The sequence below is a fragment of the Lactuca virosa genome, chromosome 3 (assembly GCF_052849685.1).
Source record: "Lactuca virosa cultivar CGN04683 chromosome 3, Lactuca_virosa_CGN04683_v6, whole genome shotgun sequence".
NCBI lineage: Eukaryota > Viridiplantae > Streptophyta > Magnoliopsida > Asterales > Asteraceae > Lactuca > Lactuca virosa.
Window position 1 is genome coordinate 26,566,516 of NC_136428.1, and position 16,920 is coordinate 26,583,435.

Sequence of the window (16,920 nt, forward strand, 5' to 3'; positions counted from 1 at the left end):
ATCAAAGGTAATTACTAAACCCTTATTTTAGTTCTTAGTTGATAGATCTAGGGTTTATAGCTTTGGATATTCAATTGCATGTTCATTAGACAAACTAGATCCAAAAGCTATTAGGGTTTGCATGTACACCATAGGAATGATGTATTTCTCGAAACCCAACAGTATCTTCGGAAGGTCGTAACTTTCGCATACGAACTCCGTTTTTGACGTTCTTTATATCCACGCGTAGGTATTTACGAGTACTACAACTTAATTTTAGACTTCAATAGCTAATTCTAAGTCTATTTTAAATTCCTCTTATTATAGAGATCTATAGTGTTCGGTTTATCATAACTTCTTCATGCGAAGTCAAATTTAGACGTTCTCTATATTTTTGGAATCGTATGGACGTATACTTTGAGCTGTATCATAAAGAAAGTTCACATTTATATTAGAATTTATCATTAACTACATAGTACGTTTATCACATTACTAGTTTAATAAAATCACATTACATGATTGGCATAATCACATGTGATTGTTATTGACCTATTTTGACTGGTGTTACATTCTCCCCCCGTTAGAACATTTTTGTCCCAAAATTTATCTTATGGATGGGGTTTTGTCACACAGTTGGGGGTATTTTTCTTTCATCTGATCTTCACGTTCCCAAGTAAATTCAAGTCCTCGTAAAGAGTTCCATCGAACTTTCACTATGGGAATACGACTTTGCTTTAATCGTTTAACTTCTAGATCCATGATCTCGACAGGTTCTTCTACAAATTTGAGTTTCGTATTGACTTGTATCTCCTCGAGAGGTATAACAAGAGTGTCATCAGATAGACATCTTTTGAGATTTTATACGTGAAAAACATCGTGTACATTACTTAGTTCTTGAGGCAACTTGAGTTGGTATGCGACAGAACCAATTCTTGCTACAATTTCAAAAGGTCCTACATACCTTGGGTTTAGTTTGCCTCGTTTCCCGAATCGAATTACACCTTTCCAAGGAGAGACCTTCAACATTACTTTATGTGACATCCCCTAATTTCTCGGCCAGAAAAGACCGATTTAATTTATGCTTTTTAAAATAAAGTCAGAGAAATCCTTTTAAAAGATGTTGCGGAATTGGTCCCTAAAACAAAACATGATAAAAGTTTATCAAAACCTTTCTTTAAGAAATATATATTTTCCTTTTATATCAAAACCTCGGGATGTCATGTTCCGATACAGATCAAAAGCATAAACAAGACATTATAAGCCTTACAACAGTTGTTTACAACTACTGGCCTATAACCCAAAAATCTCTCATCATCCTCCGACTATGCTCGAGGTCCACTACCTGTAATAATAAAAAGCGGAGTGGGTCAGGCTTGGGAGCCTGGTGAGCATATATGGTTTTCAACCCACAATAATAATAAACTTATTATGTTCACCAATCAACAATAACCCTGATTACCCATTCCCGTTATCCTCACTTTACGTCCCTAAACACCTATCACAAGGGACCTAACCTAAGGAATATCATCGGGATGGACACTACTGCTAAGGGGACTCCTCAGCCATACAAGTCCTAAAGGCAACCATGAGGGGGATGGATTACGCCAATGAACATTTAGTTCACCAACACCTACAAGTTGCAAACCTGCTAGTGTTCCACTGGACTGTCTAGAAAGGTTCGTGGTCGTCATCTATACTCCCCTAGACGACTACAACAACAACAACAACAACAACAACAACAACAACAACATCGAGGCCTCTCACCATTTTAACACACATCGACTATTTCGTCTACCCATGTTCTACCCAACATATTTGTAGATAAAATACATATACAGTTTAAAACTTGTATAAAACATCTATTCAACAGTCACCTCAATTAAACAATTAATATAATTACACATAGCACGTATTTTATAGAAAATACTTCATATCTAGGTGTAAGATGAAAGTGACTACACACTCACTTGATTTAATGATAATCGGGCAGCACTTCGTTTCCTAAAACGATCGTTTCTAATAAAACCGGGAGTTTTATTGAGAAACCGGGTCGGGCTTCAAAACCGAAAAGATAAATTTCTCGGGCTTCTCGGGCACTTCGGGACGTGTTTCGGGTGTTTGGTATAATACCGGGGCTTTGGGGGAAGTTGGAATGAAAGAAATATGGGTTTAGGGGTGTAAAATGTCAAATTTCCAAATTATCCCCGGGAGGTCTCGCACCCTTCTATTTATAGGGGCGAGGCTTCTGATCGGACGGCTGAGAGGACTCCACGCGGCAGCAGATCCGAAGAGAAGGCACATGGCTCGCACGTGCGAGGGTCCAGCTGCTGGCCTCTGATTGGACCGAGGTCTAGGTCCGAGGTTCGGATCCGAAGCAAGAGGGAAGGGAGACAGGTGATGCGAAGGTCAGACACACGGCAGGGGTTGCGAGGCTCGGACGAGGCTGCACACGCGTCACTCCTCGGATGCACCACGACTTCGGATGATTCAACAATTTCGGACACGTGGCACGCATGGAGCGAAGGTGACGTGGCCGAAGTATGACTATGCGAATTTTCTCGATTTTTGTGCAAAAACTTCTAAAATCCATAACTTTCGCATACGGGCTCCGTTTTTGACGTTCTTTATATGCGCGCGTAGGTAAAGTTACACTCTATTACTTTCGCTTAGACTTTGTCGGCTAATTTTGACTTTAATTTTTATATTATTATTTTTAACAGACCGGGACAGGAAATCCGTTAAAAATTCATAACTTCTTCATCCGACGTCCGTTTTCGTCTGTCTTTTTACCGTTGTACTACTATTGACGAGACCTTCGATTCTTGTTTAGGTTGTGTCGGCTAAAAATCACTCGATCTAAAATTCGAGTTTTTAGCTGTCTACTTCTAAACTGAAACTTAGAAAAATCATAACTTCCTCATACGAAGTCAGAATTGGGCGTTCTTTTTATGCATACTCTCGGTTTAACGAACACTATGACTTTCGTTTAGATCACTAAGGCTAAAAAGTAGTTGATCAAAAACTCACTTTTTACGTCATTCGGCACCGTGCCGGTTTTGTCGCGAAACTTCGACAGGTCATAACTTCTTCGTTATAACTCGGATTTTGGTATTCTTTATATATCGGTAATCCTTGTCATGACCACTACAACTTTCTTAATAGATATCGGCTTTATCTAATATTTATTTTCGACGCTTATTTTTATTCTTAATTAATTAAACCTTAATAATTAAGCATAAAACACATAATTTTCACATAATATTCACATAATTCCTTTTCATTTCTTCAAAATGAGTTACAAAGGTTAACCTAGACTATCACGTCAATATGAATGCCTAGCCTAGAAACACGGGCGCTACAATTCTCTCCCCCTTAGGATGATTCCGTCCCCGGAATCACACATCGACAAACAACTGCGGGTAGCGACTCATCATGTCACTCTCCTTTTCCCAGGTGAGATTTGGCCAATTCGTATGTTTCCAACGCACAAGCACTAAATCGACCATCTTGCGTCGCAACTTCTTAGTCTTATGGTCAACGATTGCCTCAGGTTCTTCAATCAACCTCTTGTTTTCATCCAACCTTAATTCAAAATTGGGAATTATGTCGGGGGATGACGCGCCTAAGACGGCACGATAGAATCGCGCCTAGCCAAAATGCTGAGCGTTCCAGCTGGGCTAAGCCCAACGGGCTCAACGCCCGCCAGCGCCTCTGGGGACAGGGTGCCCAGGCGAAGGGTTCGCGCCCGCTGAAGAACGCTCCCAGCTCCAAGGCAAAAGAGACAATCAGGGGACAAACAGTGGATCAGACCATTACCGCCAGAGCTAATAAGAGCGCCCTAACGATTGAGGATGCACGATCCTCCAATCAGCGCCTCTGATCTTGTCTCCCCAAAAAGCAATCCTGTCCAGTACGGACTGGGCAGGAGCGCTAGGTATAAAAGGATGCACTCTCGGAGTCACGAGGTAAGCTCTTCTCTCCAAAAGAAGACACCCAAAACCCTAGATATCTCCTAACTTGACCGTCAGAGCGTTCTTCCGGGAGCACCCTCCCGGAAAGTGGCTGACGGCTTCTCTTTCTTGTGATATTGCAGGGATAACGAGTAACCTGATCGACTAGTGTTAATCCAGTTGCTGACTAGGTCACATCCTTTGGCACCATCCGTTTGTGAGACGAAGAACACAAACTAAAAGCAAAAGACTGAAGAATCAATGGCGTCCGACGACAGCGATGGACGCGACGACTCTCAGGCTAGTCCCATACACTCCATGGCAACGTTGGACGAAACACCGCCGCCCACGGCGGACAACAGAGCAACCCTAGGTGAGGGAAGTTCTACGATAGCCACCAACACCGCCTCGCAGCCGGCAACTTACCAACCGAGAACAACTCTGGTGGGGCCACTCTTAACCACATCCCTTCAGATGCCGCCATTCTTTGTACCACCAACGCAACAACCACCGTCGGTCCACCCAGCGATGCTACCACCAAGCCAAGTTTTCAACAGTCAACCGTCGTTTACGGTGACACCGTTCAACCAAGTGACGGGTGGATTAGGCCCAATGCTTTCCCTACCCCCACTGGCGCAGACTATGGTGGCTCATGTGCCACCTATCTACTCGATGGCAGGCACGTGGGCCAGACCGACCATTGCCTCCAACCATAACCTCCAGCAGGCCTCGAGAATCAGCCCCTTAACACCAATACACCCTTTCTCCTCCGGCTATCCTCTCTAGTTTCCATTTTAACAGCACTCCTTTTATGGACCAAGTCTAGGCTATCATGCATCGTCGTCATGCGGTTTAAGCCTCCAACACCAGTCACAAGGCACATCAATCGTCCCAACCCAAGACTGCCTTTCTCGCAGCGTTACATCCCCGTTCGTCAAAGAGTTGCTAGACTACGAAATACCGAACACAGCCAAACTGCCAACGCTCAAAACCTATAATGGCACTACCGAACCGGACAGCCACATCGACACGTATGAGTGGACAATGACGTCTCTGAAGCTTGATGAGAGGTTCTGGTGCATATATTTCCCAACGACTCTCGATGGCAATGCAGGCACATGGTTCAAGACGTACGTCCAAGCAGCATCTCCAATTTCGCTCAACTTAAATACTTATTCCTCACCAACTTCATGCAACTACGAAAGTACAAAGGAGATTCTCATTCCATAATAGGTTGTAAGCAAAAGGACGGTGAAACCGTGCGAGAATATTTCACCAGGTTCATAAATGCCACGTTATATGTGTCGGGACACGACGAAGGGCTCATAGCTGGCGCTTTCACGTGGGGCCTTTTACCACGTCCCTTGTCACAAAAGCTTATGGGTAAGAAACCCCAAACAAGGGCCGAGTTAAAGGAGAGGGTAGAACGATATCTCAGGCAGGAAGAAGGCGAGGCAGCGAAACAGGCATACCTAAATGCCATGACGACCAAACACCATAACCCAAGTCACACGGACTTTCGAGGAGGAACTAGGCACTTTGGCCAGGCAAGGAGGCCTCAGGCGAGGTTTCGCCCATTCGATAGAGACGACAGACGGAGTCGTCGACCAGAGGTGTATGTGGTATCAGAGAAACAACAGCCAGCCAAGTCACCCAAGAGCCGGTATTGCGAGTACCACAAAAGCAAGACACACGATACGACCAGTTGTTCGGTACTCAAGAAATAAATGGAGGAAAAGGAGCTCAAAGGAGACTTGGTGGAAATAGCACGAAGTTTGCGCGTCAAGTTTGACGCCGAGAACGCCAAGAACGCACGTCGAGAAGGAGTTCAACCCAAGGAAATATTCATGATACGTAACAAAAGTAGTAGGAAAGCACAGTCGCCGAACCATTGGATCCCCGGGACCCCGGCGCGGACGCTCACATTTTCTGCGCAAGACCCTTGTCCTGAGGGATGGAAAGGTGATAACCCATTGGTAATCCAAGCCTCCATCAAAGATGTGACCATACACAGAGTGTATGTCGACACAGGGAGTTCAGCCGACATAATCTATGAGCACTGTTTTCGGCTTCTCCAAGATCGATGGAAAGACAACCTGAAACCCACGGCGGGGCGGCTGGTCGGATTCACCGGCCACAGCCTGTGGCCGCTGGGCACGATTCATCTCCCCCTGACAATCACCAGCCACGATAAGCAACAAAAGTAGACGGTCCTGATCGACTTCGTGGTCATCCGACATTCGGCAGAGCACAACATCATCTTGGGTAGAACGGCCCTCCTAAAGCTAAGAGCGGTCCCGTCGACTATGCATGGAATCTTGAAATTTGACACTCCGGCATGTCCAGCCACAGTACTCGCCACCCCTCCCAGAGAATTGCAGTGCTTTACGGTAATGAAGCCAGCAGAGATGACTAAAGAAACAAAGAAGCCACGACGAGATCCGGCGAAAAGAAAGGAAGTAATCAACGAAAAATACCCTGATTAGCCGATCAGCGTTGGTCATAATCTCCCAGGTCACGTGAGCGAGGCAGTATTCAACCTACTTAAGCGGTACAAACACATATTTGCATGGACTCCCACAGACATGGTGGGGGTAGATAGGAAGGTCATTGAGCATAAACTGGCGATCAAGCCAGGGACAAAGGAAGTGAAGCAGAAGAAAAGGGTCCAAGAAGGGGACCGCAACAGGGCAATTAATGCAGAGGTGGCTAAGCTAGCGGAGGCCGGAATAGTAAGGGAAGCAGTTTTCCCAACTTGGATCGCTAATCCGGTTATGGTGCGCAAGCAGGACGGGTCATGGCGTATGTGTATTGACTTCTTATACTTGAACAAAGCGTGTCCCAAGGACTGTTATCCCCTCCCGGAGATCGACCAGAAAGTGGAATCGCTGCAAGGGTTCAAGCTGAAGTGTTTCCTGGATGCATATAAGGGGTATCATCAGATTCGGATGAGCGAGCAGGACGAAGAGAAAACGGCTTTCTACACAGATCATGGCACCTTTTGTTATACCAAGATGCCTTTCGGTTTGAAGAACGCAGGAGCCACATACCAGCGACTGGTCGACTCGATCTTCGCTGAGCAACATGGGAGGAATATCGAGGTGTATGTCGACGATATGGTGATTAAGAGCTCCCATGAAAACAAAATGTTGCAGGACATCGAGGAGACTTTTCATACACTAGAAATGGTCAAAATGAAATTGAATCCGGCTAATTGCACATTCGGGGTAGAGGAAGGACAGTTCTTGGGATAGTATGTTACCAAACAGGGCATCCAGCCTAGCCCAATTAAAGTGGACGAGTCTATGGAGACACCACCCCCAGGCACTCTCAGGGATGCACAGGGTTTGAATGGGAAGCTCACGGCTCTGAGTAGATTCATCTCGAAATCCGCTGACAAGGCCACACCACTATTCCATACACTGAAGGGTTGTATTGAAAAGAACAACTTTCAATGGACAGCCACGACAGAAGAAGCGCTCCAGAAGATTAAGGAAGCACTACACAAGCTACCTACACTGGCCAGCCCCGTCCTGGGGGAAACACTGCAAATGTATCTCTTGACCTCAAACGAGGCGATATCCTCGGTGTTGACCGTAGAAAGGGAAGGAGAGCAAAAGCTGGTGTATTTCGTGAGTAGGGAGTTACTGTTGGATATAGTGTCTAAGTCCATAACTTTATTTGGTATGTACTTGACCCGACCCGGCATGGTCCATTTGGGTTGCATGGCATTGCAATACTTGGATAGACTAAATGAGAGAATAAGGCACTTATGATTATTAATATATTATAAGTTCTAATATATTAATAATAGTATTATTTAATTAGTATTGATCAAGTATTAATCTAGTATTAATTTGGTGATCAAAGTGAGACTAATTAAATATATAGGGTTGATTATGACAATCATCAATTCTTTTATGGTGGATTAATGATCCATGGTTTATGGGTTTGGTTATAACCATATGGAGCTCCATGGATAGTCTATGGGAGTTACAAACCCATGGGTCATGAGAAATCAAGAGTCATGACAATTAAGGGCATTCATGTGTAAACCCTAATTGTGACAACACTATAAAAGGAACCCTATGGCTAGCAAAATCGTGACCTAGTGGAGCTAGTTGACCTAGTGTTACTAGAGAGGGCATAACCGATTTTGAGGCTAAGTGACATTCTCTCAAGTTATTCCAAGTCTTGTGGTGTTGTGTGAAGCATTTGAGGCACAACATTTGGGGTGCTAGGCTCACAAAGTCTTGAAGGAATCCAAGCAACAACAAGGTATGTATTTCTACTAGTTTTATGTTTTATGTAATCCCCATGCCATGCTAGTTAGGAAATAACCTTGAAAAAGAAATTTGCATGTATATAGAGAAAACATAGATTCAAGGTTATTAGGGTTGCATGTACACTTAGGAAGTGTTAGAATGCTCAAAAACCCATCAGTGGTATCAGAGCCTAGGATTGTTTTCTGTATACATGATGCAAAACTGCTTAAAAATCGAAAATTCTGCACTCTGACGACTGGACTCGCCGAGTCCATGGGGAGGACTCGCCGAGTCCATGAACAAATTCATCCTACTCGACGAGTAGAATAATGCACTCGGCGAGTAGGAGCGTGCTGGGCAGTTTTTTTTCGAGTTTTGTTGCTAGAAATGGATTAAGATCATTATCCCAATCTGTTTTGGACTTGTAAGATCTGTTTTTCAAAATGATAATGATTATGTTAACCCATTTTACATGGCTTTTATCAATTTTCAAGTATTGTATATAGTTATATGATTTCTTGAAATTGCTTGACATGAATTTGTGTTCTTATGAGTTTTTAGAAGATCATAGGAATTATATGTAACCTCCATGTATGTTTAATTCATGATCTTAATGGCTATGATGGTGTCCATAACTTGTCCTCAAGTTATGGATAACCAAAAGTCACTTCTTTTAATTATGATTAAAGAACTAAAGAGGTTTCATAAAATGAAGAGTCTTCATTTTTATGAACCATTAAAACTCATAAGTTACAAATTGAAGAGACTTGGAATAGTTTCAATTCTTGCCCTCAAGTTTTGGAATTTGAAAAGTCTTACACTCTAATACTTTAATTCCAAATTAAACCTTAGATTTTTAAAAGGTTTAAAAATCAACACTTATACTATTATTATAATTTTATTATATAGATATGTATAAGAATATGTCATTCTTACCGTTAGTAGGCCTCATTCACGAAGCCGGTCTATAAGGGGGGTATAAGGTTGTTGCCTATAAAATGGTGACTTAATGGGTGTCCACTCTCACCCACCGCTTCCTTGATCGGTGGAGGGTCGTTAGCCGAACGGGTAGGATACGACTTTAAATACTCGTTAAAAGTATAATGAATTATAAGTAACTAAACATTATAAATTCCCAATCTTAGTTACTTTAGGAAAATGTGAAATTGGTGCTAGCCCATAAAATTACACTTTGTACCTTACCAAGTCGTTAGTGGAGCGTGTGTGGTTAACCGGCACACTAACATGGACTAGTAAGAGTGGCAAAGGGTAACTTGACTTTATTATAGATCGGTGGAGCGTGTGTGGTTAACCGGCACATCGATTAGGTAATATTGTTGAGGGTACCAAGTCAATTTGTATGGTTATTCACACCTTGTTTGTGATCCTCGGCATCCCAGTCACAAACTTGAGAGGGCACAATCGAGATTCAAACATGCCATTGAAAAGTTCAATGTATCTCAAAAGATCTAGGAGTTTCAAAACCAATAAAACCTAATAATAAAATATTTCGTTCTTATGGTGGAAATTGGTAAATCGTCATTTACCTACCTTCAAATATTTTATAGTATGGATTACGACATCCCTCTTCCAACTATAAATAGTTTGTTGGATCCTAGCCTTAATATTTCATTTGGGTGAATTATTAAGGATTCCTAATCTAATGAAACTTGTCTTTCTTTCCTTTCAGATGTCTTCCAACAATGCTTCTGGCTCAAACCCAACAGGCTCCTTTTCCCTTATGAACTTGTGTGGTAAGGTCATCTTTGATGGATCCAATTTCAATGAGTGGATCAGAAACATCAGAATGATTACCCGCTATGAGGACAAAGAATATGTCCTCGATAGGGAGCTTAAGGTTGTGAGTGAAGCCACTGCTACTCCTGAAGTGTTTGCGGAGTTTGTTGCACATGAAAAGGATGCTACTAAAGTAGCATGCATCATGATGGCCACCATGACTCCTGAACTTCAAAAATCCTATGAAGATTTCTACCCCTATGAGATGCACCTGGATCTGATGGAAAGGTACCATCAGAGCGCGCGTCAGGAGAGGTATGAAATCATCTCCTCCATGATAACCGCAAGGATGAAGGATGGTAAACCCATCACCGGTCACTTGCAGAAAATGCAAAGGTTCGTTGACCGTTTGCTGAAGCTAAATGTTGACTTTCCTGAGGAAATGGCAATTGACATCATTCTCCATTCCTTACCTCCAAGTTATGATCAGTTTCGTATGACTTATCATATGAACAAGGAGGAAGTCACACTTAGCAAACTTCAAGGACTCTTAAGGACAGCTGAAAATGGCCTTAAGGGTAAAGCGGTTGCTACTTCTACTCCTTCAATAGCCCCTGTTCTGGCTATTGGGCAGGGAAAGGGTAAGAAGAAGAAAAGCCCTTCGAAGGGTACCAAGGGTAAGACTCTTGATGGTTCCTCTTCAAGTGGGACAAAGAAAGGTCCCATTACTCCTTCTTCAAACCCAAAGGAAGCACAGTGCTTCTATTGCCAGGATAAGGGACACTTCAAGCGAAGCTGCCCTAAATATCTGCAAGATCTAAAGGATGGGAAGGTTAAACCCACCCATACAGGTATTTACACAATATTGTCTAACAACTCATCTAATGCTAATTCTTGGGTGCTTGATACAGGTTGTGGTATTCACATCTGTACTGATTTGCAGGCACTAAGAAGAAGTGAGCAAGTGGAGCACGGGAAGATAAACTTAGTCATGGGCAACAGGAAAGCATCACCTGTTACCAAGATAGGAGTTTATTCTTTATTGCTTAATAATGGGTTAATGTTATATTTGAATAAGTGTTGTTACTCGCCCGGAATGGCGAGAAATATTATTTCTTTTCATGGCTTGTACAAACAAGGTTTTTCATTTTCATTTGATAATAAAAATGGTGCTGTTAATGTTTATTACAATGATGTATTTTACTTTAAAGCATTACCTTGTGATGGTGTATATGAAGCCGTGAATGTTGTAGACAATCTAGGAAATAATGTGTTGTATATTGATTCTTCAGATAGCTTGGATAAAGCATCCTTGTGGCATTGTCGTCTTGGACATGTTAACAAGAAGCGCATAGGCCAACTCCAAAAGGCTAGAGTCTTGGAATCATTTGACCTTAAGTCAGATGATAGTTGCGAGTCTTGTTTACTTGGAAAAATGACAAAGTCACCCTTCACAGGTACTTGTGATAGGGGTGAAGGTTTGTTGGACCTTGTACACACAGATGTGTGTGGGCCCTTCAGAGTTGCTACAAGGGATGCTAATCGCTATTATGTGACTTTCACTGATGATTACAGTAGATATGGATATATTTACTTAATCAAGCATAAGTCAGAAACCTTTGAAAAGTTCAAAGAGTTTAAGCAGGAAGTGGAGAATCAATTGGGCAGGAACATCAAGATGCTCCGATCCGATCGGGGAGGAGAGTATCTTAGCATTGAGTTCCTTGACTATCTTAAGGAATGTGGGATTGTCTCACAATTGACACCTCCCAGAACACCACAGTTGAATGGTGTGGCTGAGAGGCGCAATCGAACCTTGTTGGATATGGTTCGTTCCATGATGAGTCGAGCTTCGTTACCAATCTCTTCCTGGGGGTATGCCTTAGAGACTGCCGCCCATATCCTTAATCTAGTCCCTACTAAAAAGGTTGCCAAAACACCTCACGAGATGTGGACTGGGAAAGTTCCCAATTTGGACCACATCAAGATTTGGGGTTGTGAAGCTTTCGTGAGGCGTGAGACTCATGATAAGCTTGAACCTCGAAGTGAGAGGTGTATTTTCATTGGCTACCCACATAGATCCTTTGGTTACCTCTTCTACAGACCCAGTGATAATGTGGTTTTTGTAGCAAGAAGAGGAGTCTTTCGCGAGAGAGAATTCATAAGCCAAGGGGACAGTGGGAGGCAAATTGACCTTGAAGAGCTTCAAGAGTCAAGTGGTGAAGGAACCTCAAATGCTATCGACCAACCTGAGGAGGAAACTCCTGTTGATCCGATAGATGAGTCTGTACCTCCAAGACGTTCCACTAGGGTGAGGAACACACCTGATTTTTATTATGGTTATCACATCACCACTGAAGGTGATACATTTATTAGTGATAGTACACTAATAGATTTGAATGAACCTAATAATTACAGGGAAGCCATGGCAGGCCCTGAGTCTGCTAAATGGAAGGAGGCTATGGACAGCGAGATTCAGTCCATGTATGACAATCAAGTTTGGAACTTGGTTGACAATGTACCAGGTCGTAAGACAATTGGGTGCAAATGGATCTTCAAGAAGAAGACCGACATGGATGGGAAGGTACATACTTACAAAGCGCGACTGGTTGCGAAGGGCTTTACTCTAACTCCGGGAGTTGACTATGATGAGACCTTCTCACCAGTAGCTAAAATTAAGTCTATTAGAGTATTGTTAGCCATAGCTGCATTTCATGATTATGAAATATGGCAAATGGATGTCAAAACCGATTTCCTTAATGGAAAGTTGGCTGAGGATGTTTACATGGTTCAACCAGAGGGTTTTGTCGATACAAGATACCCTAATAGAGTGTGTAAGCTTGATAAATCCATTTATGGATTGAAACAAGCGTCTCGCAGATGTAATCTTTGCTTTGATGAGAAAGTCAAAGAGTTTGGCTTTTCTAGGAGTGAGGATGAGTCTTGTGTGTATGTCAGGGCTAGTGGGAGCATAGTTAGCTTCTTGGTGTTGTATGTGGATGACATACTTCTCATAGGAAACGACGTCCCAACCTTGCAGGAGGTTAAGTCCTGGCTTGGGAAGTGTTTCGCTATGAAGGACCTTGGGGAAGCTGCCTATATGCTAGGGATAAGGATATTGAGAGATAGGAGTAAGAGACTAATTGGACTTAGTCAAAGTACTTATGTGGATAAGGTACTAAAGAGGTTCAGTATGCAAGATTCCAAGAAAGGAGAATTACCAATCCAGAATAATGCCAAGCTGAGTAAGACTCAGAGTCCGAGTACAGAGGCTGAGATAGCTGAAATGAGTCATATACCATATGCTTCCGCTGTGGGCTCGATCATGTATGCTATGACTTGTACTCGCCCTGATGTGGCCTTTGCTTTGAGCATGGTCAGTAGATATCAAGGGAACCCTGACAAGGCACACTGGACAGCGGTAAAGAACATTCTCAAGTATCTGCGAAGGACTAAGGATTGGGTCCTTACCCTCGGAGGCAGTGATGACTTGAGAGTGGTAGGATATATTGATGCTAGCTTCCAGATTGATAGGGATAATTTCCGCTCTCAGTCAGGCTGGGTCTTTATCCTAAATGGAGGGGCAATTACTTGGAAAAGTTCCAAGCAGGAGACAGTAGCTGATTCTACTTGTGAATCAGAGTACATAGCAGCAAGTGAAGCAGCTAAGGAGGCGATATGGCTAAAGAACTTCATCGGAGACCTTGGAGTTGTACCACCCATAAAGGAGCCAATGGAAATTTTCTGTGACAATGAAAGTGCGGTTGCTTTGGCTAAGGAACCAAGAGATCACGGGAGATCTAGGCACATTGACAGAAAATACCATTTCATCAGACATCGAATAGAAGAAGGACTCCTCATGGCTAAGAGGGTATCATCAGATGAGAACCCGACAGATCCCCTCACGAAGGGACTGAGCAGGGTTAAGCATTTACAGCATGCGAGGCGCATTGGGCTGAAGGATGATATTAGTTTCGATAATTAGATTCCTGAAACTTGTAAAATGTAATTGACATTTGATGATAAATAAAAGTTGTTATTTATTTATGAGTAAGGTGTTACTATCTTGTGTTGATTGTTTACTATGTTTCAATTTTGCATGTTTTTACTTCCAGAATAATTATGTTATTATTCAAACCATCCACAGTCAGTCAAACTTTGGAAGTAAGTATTGATTTAAGACTGTCATGAATTTGGCTTGTATGATTTGTCTAAAAGTGCTTTGGACAATGCAATGGTTGCTACAACATTCATGAGTACTCATAAGGGCTGAGTATTGGATCCAACCCACGCTCACTTGCATCACTTCATGGAATTTATCTCGAGTGATCGTGAGACGGTAATATCATATAAATCTTCAAACCTAGAGATATGAGTTGTTGACTATGAGTTGGTTATTCATTGATTGTATGAAAACGCATTGGTAACTCGATGTTATAAAATGTGCCTTTGTGAATAATTCAACAAGTAGTTAGTACAAGCATATCAGTCGAAGTTTATCTGTTCCTTCTAGAAATAGAAGCGATATCTGGGCCCCTCGATGATTTGGTTTTGACCTATGTATCGGGCCCGGTCAGAACCTAATTGATGTGTTCAATTTAGTTCTATGTCGAAACAAATCAGAGATCGAGAAACAAATGCTGGACAATAAGTAAGACCATGTTCCATGTGTTTGTCCGGCTGATATCATGAGAACAGAGGATTATATGATCACTTATCTTAAATGTCGTATCATCATCATCTCAGTTCCGAGAGACTTTGAAAGAGCTACGATTGCTAGTCGGATTTTGAAGTCATATTTGCAAATATAGTTATTAGACTTATCCAAGTGGGAGACTGTTGGATATAGTGTCTAAGTCCATAACTTTATTTGGTATGTACTTGACCCGACCCGGCATGGTCCATTTGGGTTGCATGGCATTGCAATACTTGGATAGACTAAATGAGAGAATAAGGCACTTATGATTATTAATATATTATAAGTTCTAATATATTAATAATAGTATTATTTAATTAGTATTGATCAAGTATTAATCTAGTATTAATTTGGTGATCAAAGTGAGACTAATTAAATATATAGGGTTGATTATGACAATCATCAATTCTTTTATGGTGGATTAATGATCCATGGTTTATGGGTTTGGTTATAACCATATGGAGCTCCATGGATAGTCTATGGGAGTTACAAACCCATGGGTCATGAGAAATCAAGAGTCATGACAATTAAGGGCATTCATGTGTAAACCCTAATTGTGACAACACTATAAAAGGAACCCTATGGCTAGCAAAATCGTGACCTAGTGGAGCTAGTTGACCTAGTGTTACTAGAGAGGGCATAACCGATTTTGAGGCTAAGTGACATTCTCTCAAGTTATTCCAAGTCTTGTGGTGTTGTGTGAAGCATTTGAGGCACAACATTTGGGGTGCTAGGCTCACAAAGTCTTGAAGGAATCCAAGCAACAACAAGGTATGTATTTCTACTAGTTTTATGTTTTATGTAATCCCCATGCCATGCTAGTTTGGAAATAACCTTGAAAAAGAAATTTGCATGTATATAGAGAAAACATAGATTCAAGGTTATTAGGGTTGCATGTACACTTAGGAAGTGTTAGAATGCTCAAAAACCCATCAGTTACAGAGTCCTGAACTCAATTACCCCACCCTGGAAAAGCTGGTCCTGGCACTCATTTACACGGCGCGACATTTCAGGCACTACTTCTAGGCGCATCAAATAGAGGTGCTAACAAATTGCCCCATCAAACAGATATTGCTCAAGCCAGAAACATCGGGCCGGCTAGCAAAGTGGGCGATCGAGCTAGGGGAGCATGATATAAGTTATCGTCCAAGGACAAGCATTAAGGGACACGCACTAGCTGATTTCTTGCTCGAAATTCCAGATCAAGGAAACTTAGCCAAGGAAAGAATCTGGGCGGTAGAGGAGGTCCCAGCCAACGACCACTCGTGGACGCTATACACCGATAGGGCGTCCAGCAGGGAAGGCTCGGGTGCAGGCTTAATCTTGACTAGCCCAGAGGGAGAGGAAGTGACCTACGCGCTTCGGTTCGACTTCCACACCTCGAATAACGAGGCGGAGTACAAAGCCTTGCTTGCAGGGTTGCGCTTAGCCAAGCAGATGGGGGCGAAGGCTGTGACAGCCCTGACAGATTCGAGGTTAGCCGCGAACCAAATTAATGGAAGTTTTGAGGCAAGAGATAAGAGAATGGAGAGATATGTGAGAATGGTGAGACAACTGATCCAGTCCTTCAGACAGTTCGCGATCAAGCAAATACCTCGGAGCGAGAATAAAAGGGCAGACGCTTTGAGCAAGTTGGCATCCACATGTTTCGATCATCTATCGAAGAAGGTTTTGGTAGAAGTACTCAACGAAAGAAGTACAGATGAGCAGCAGGTGAATACCTTGACAACTACCGGGCCCACATGGATGACACCATTTATGGAATATTTGCAAAGGGGAGTGTTACCAGACGACCACAATGAAGCCAGGAAGATACGAATAAAGGCGCCCTCATATGCATTGATAAACGGGGAGCTGTATCGAAAAGGGTTCACGGCACCGCGGTTGAAATGCGTAGATCAGGCTAGAGGGATGGAGGCACTACAGGAGGCGCACGCAGGTTAGGCGGGCGCGCACGAGGGAGCAAGAGCTTTAACGGGTAAAGTGCTTCGGATGGGAATATATTGACCCACCATACACCAAGACGCGCTGGGAGTGACTAGGAAGTGTGGGGAATGCCAGTATTACGCTCCAGTCCAAGCAAACCCGCCAGTACCACTGCAGAACATATCCAGCCCATGGCCATTCTACCAATGGGGCATAGACATTGTAGGCCCGTTCCCGTAGGCACCTGGAAAGCTGAAGTACATGGTGGTGGCGGTAGACTACTTCACAAAGTGGATTGAAGCAGAACCGCTAGCGTGTATATCAGGAAGACACATGATAAAGTTTGTATAGAAAAATATCATGACAT

The 16,920-nt window shown here is 42.8% G+C and overlaps 1 protein-coding gene across 1 annotated transcript; it reads left to right on the top strand.

The window, feature by feature from the left end:
- The first annotated feature begins 7,234 nt into the window (after positions 1-7,234).
- On the top strand, positions 7,235-16,571 carry LOC145163369 (uncharacterized). The gene is made up of 2 exons (XM_079082211.1): positions 7,235-7,561; positions 15,696-16,571. The coding sequence occupies exons 1-2, from the start codon at positions 7,235-7,237 to the stop codon at positions 16,569-16,571; spliced, it is 1,203 nt and encodes a 400-aa protein (XP_078938337.1).
- Positions 16,572-16,920: the final 349 nt, after the last annotated feature.

Coding starts and splice junctions, on each gene's coding strand:
- LOC145163369 (XM_079082211.1), top strand. CDS start 7,235: ATGGAGACACCACCCCCAGGCACTCTCAGGGATGCACAGGGTTTGAAT. Junction 7,562..15,695: donor AGCAAAAGCTGGTGTATTTC/GTGAGTAGGGAG, acceptor CCCATCAAACAG/ATATTGCTCAAGCCAGAAAC.